We start from the raw sequence: 2,317 nt of genomic DNA, 5'->3' as shown, positions 1-2,317 counted from the left end.
AAAAGTACACATACCATTAAAATTAGTAAATAAGTGCTTTTGTAAAAAAGTGCTATAAAGATAAAAAGTGCCACGCGATAATAAATAAATAATAATAAAACATTTAAAATACATCATAGGATGAAACCACACTGTTAGCAACATGCATAAAACCGATGGCATGTGGATCATCATGGTAAAATCCAGAGGCAAGCAATTTATGGTGTAAAACAAGATAATAAATATTAATAATATCATTAAAATAAACCATATAAACACCAGAGAATAAAAATCATAAAGGACCACCAAGGCCCCTTTAAATAACTTTATTTAAGAAAGTAAACACGTAAAATTCTGTCTATATATAGGTTGGGCCCCCAATAAGGGTTACCCCCTACAGGTTAGGGTTACCCCCTACAGGTTAGGGTTACCCCCTAAGGGTTATAGTTACCCCCTTAGGGTCGGGGTTAGGGTTACCCCCTAAGGGTTATGGTTACCCCCTAAGGATTAGGGTTAGGTTTATCCCCTAAGGGTCAGGGTTAGGGTTACACACTATGGGTTAAGGTTACGCCCTAAGGGTTAGAGTTAGGGTTACCCCTAAGGGTCAAGGTTAGGGTTACCCCCTAAGGGTCAAGGTTAGGGTTACCCCCTAACCCTGACCTACATGTTGTCTACATGTTGTTGATGCGTTGTGTGCATGTCTCGTGCAGAATCTGTCCATTGACTGGGTTGGGGCGTTAGGGTTAGGGGGTTAGGGTTGGGGGGTCACACAGAGCTGCTCCCACTGACCTTATGAGCCTGATCCATGGACTGCTTCCTGTAGTCCAGCTCTTCATCCAGGTAACCCTTCTGCTTACTGAACAGATCCTTACACAACAACAACAACACACAGGTCAAAGGACAAAGGACAACCGGGGACTCTGGCAGCAACACAACCTGCTGAGGGGGGGCAGTTTACCTTCTCGCTCTCGATGTCCAACATGTTCTGCTGCAGAGCCGACTTCGTCACCTCAATGGACTCCAACCACTACTCAGAGAGACAGACAGGTAGAGACAGAGAAAGGCAGAAAGAGACAGACAGGTAGAGACAGGCAGGCAGAGAGAGACAGTTGTGTAGAGACAGAGACAGGCAGAGACCGAGACAGGCAGAGAGAGACACACAGGTAGAGACAGAGACAGGCAGAGAGAGACAGATAGAGACAGGCAGGCAGAGAGAGACAGTCGTATAGAGACAGAGACAGGCAGAGAGAGAGAGACAGAGAGCAACAGGTTTGTCTCCTGCGGTGGACACACAATAACCGTGTGTGTTCAGGTGTGTGTGTTACCTTCTCTGCCAAAGTGAGAACGGTTCTGGCCTGGATCACCACCACCTGCTCCTCATTGGACAGATTCTGCATGAGACACGCACACAATACGTCAACAACATGGAGACAACAGGTCAACAACATATAGACAACATGTCAACAACATGGAGACATCACATCAACGATATGTAGACAACATGTCAACAACAAGTAGAAAAAATGTCAACAACATGTACACAACACGTCAACGACATGTACACAACACGTCCACAACATGGCGAAAACACGTCAACAACATGGATACAATACATCAACAACATGGATACAACACGTCAACAACATGTAGACAACACATCAACAACATGTAGACAACACGTCAACAACATTTAGACAACATGTAGACAACACAACAACATGTAAACAACATGTAGACAACATGTAGACAACATATAGACAACATGTAGACAACACAATAACATGTAGACAACATCTAGACAACATGTAAACAACACAACAACAACATGTCAACAACTTGTAAACAACATGGAGACAACATGTCAACAACACATCGTAACACGTTAGAAACATTTCTTCCATGATGCGTTCACTGCTTTGGGAAATGTGAGACCCCAACGACCAACGGCTGTTTGTTTTAAACACAGGAACAAAATAAATCAACATACACTTACGGCGTTATCTCCCAGAATGTCGAGCTTCTTCATCAGCTCGCTGATCACCACGTCCTGAGGAGGAGAGACGCGTCATCAGCACAGCAGCCAATCAGCACGCAGCATGGACACACAGATGTGTTGCTAGATGTACAGATGTGTTGCCAGATGTGTTGCTAGATGTGCAAAGGTGTTGCCAGATGTTTTGCCAGATGTACAAAGATGTTGCCAGATGTTTTGCCAGATGTTTTGCCAGATGTACAAAGATGTTGCCAGATGTTTTGCCAGATGTGTTGCCAGATGTGTTACCAGATGTACAGATGGGTTTCCAGATGTGTTGCCAGATGTACAAAGGTGTTGCCAGAT

The 2,317-nt window shown here is 44.2% G+C and overlaps 1 protein-coding gene across 1 annotated transcript in view; it reads right to left on the bottom strand.

Moving 5' to 3' along the window:
- Positions 1–2,317, bottom strand: part of jakmip3 (Janus kinase and microtubule interacting protein 3) — a gene marked incomplete in the record, with an annotated part of 60,184 nt that overhangs the window by 8,355 nt on the left and 49,512 nt on the right. Inside the window, 4 exon segments of the mRNA XM_032511754.1 lie at positions 769–846; positions 938–1,006; positions 1,305–1,370; positions 1,973–2,026. Of these exon segments, the coding sequence (XP_032367645.1) occupies positions 769–846; positions 938–1,006; positions 1,305–1,370; positions 1,973–2,026 (267 nt within the window).

This window comes from Etheostoma spectabile, unplaced genomic scaffold (genome assembly GCF_008692095.1).
Source record: "Etheostoma spectabile isolate EspeVRDwgs_2016 unplaced genomic scaffold, UIUC_Espe_1.0 scaffold458, whole genome shotgun sequence".
Taxonomy (NCBI): domain Eukaryota; kingdom Metazoa; phylum Chordata; class Actinopteri; order Perciformes; family Percidae; genus Etheostoma; species Etheostoma spectabile.
This window is presented reverse-complemented; position numbering and strand designations above follow the sequence as displayed.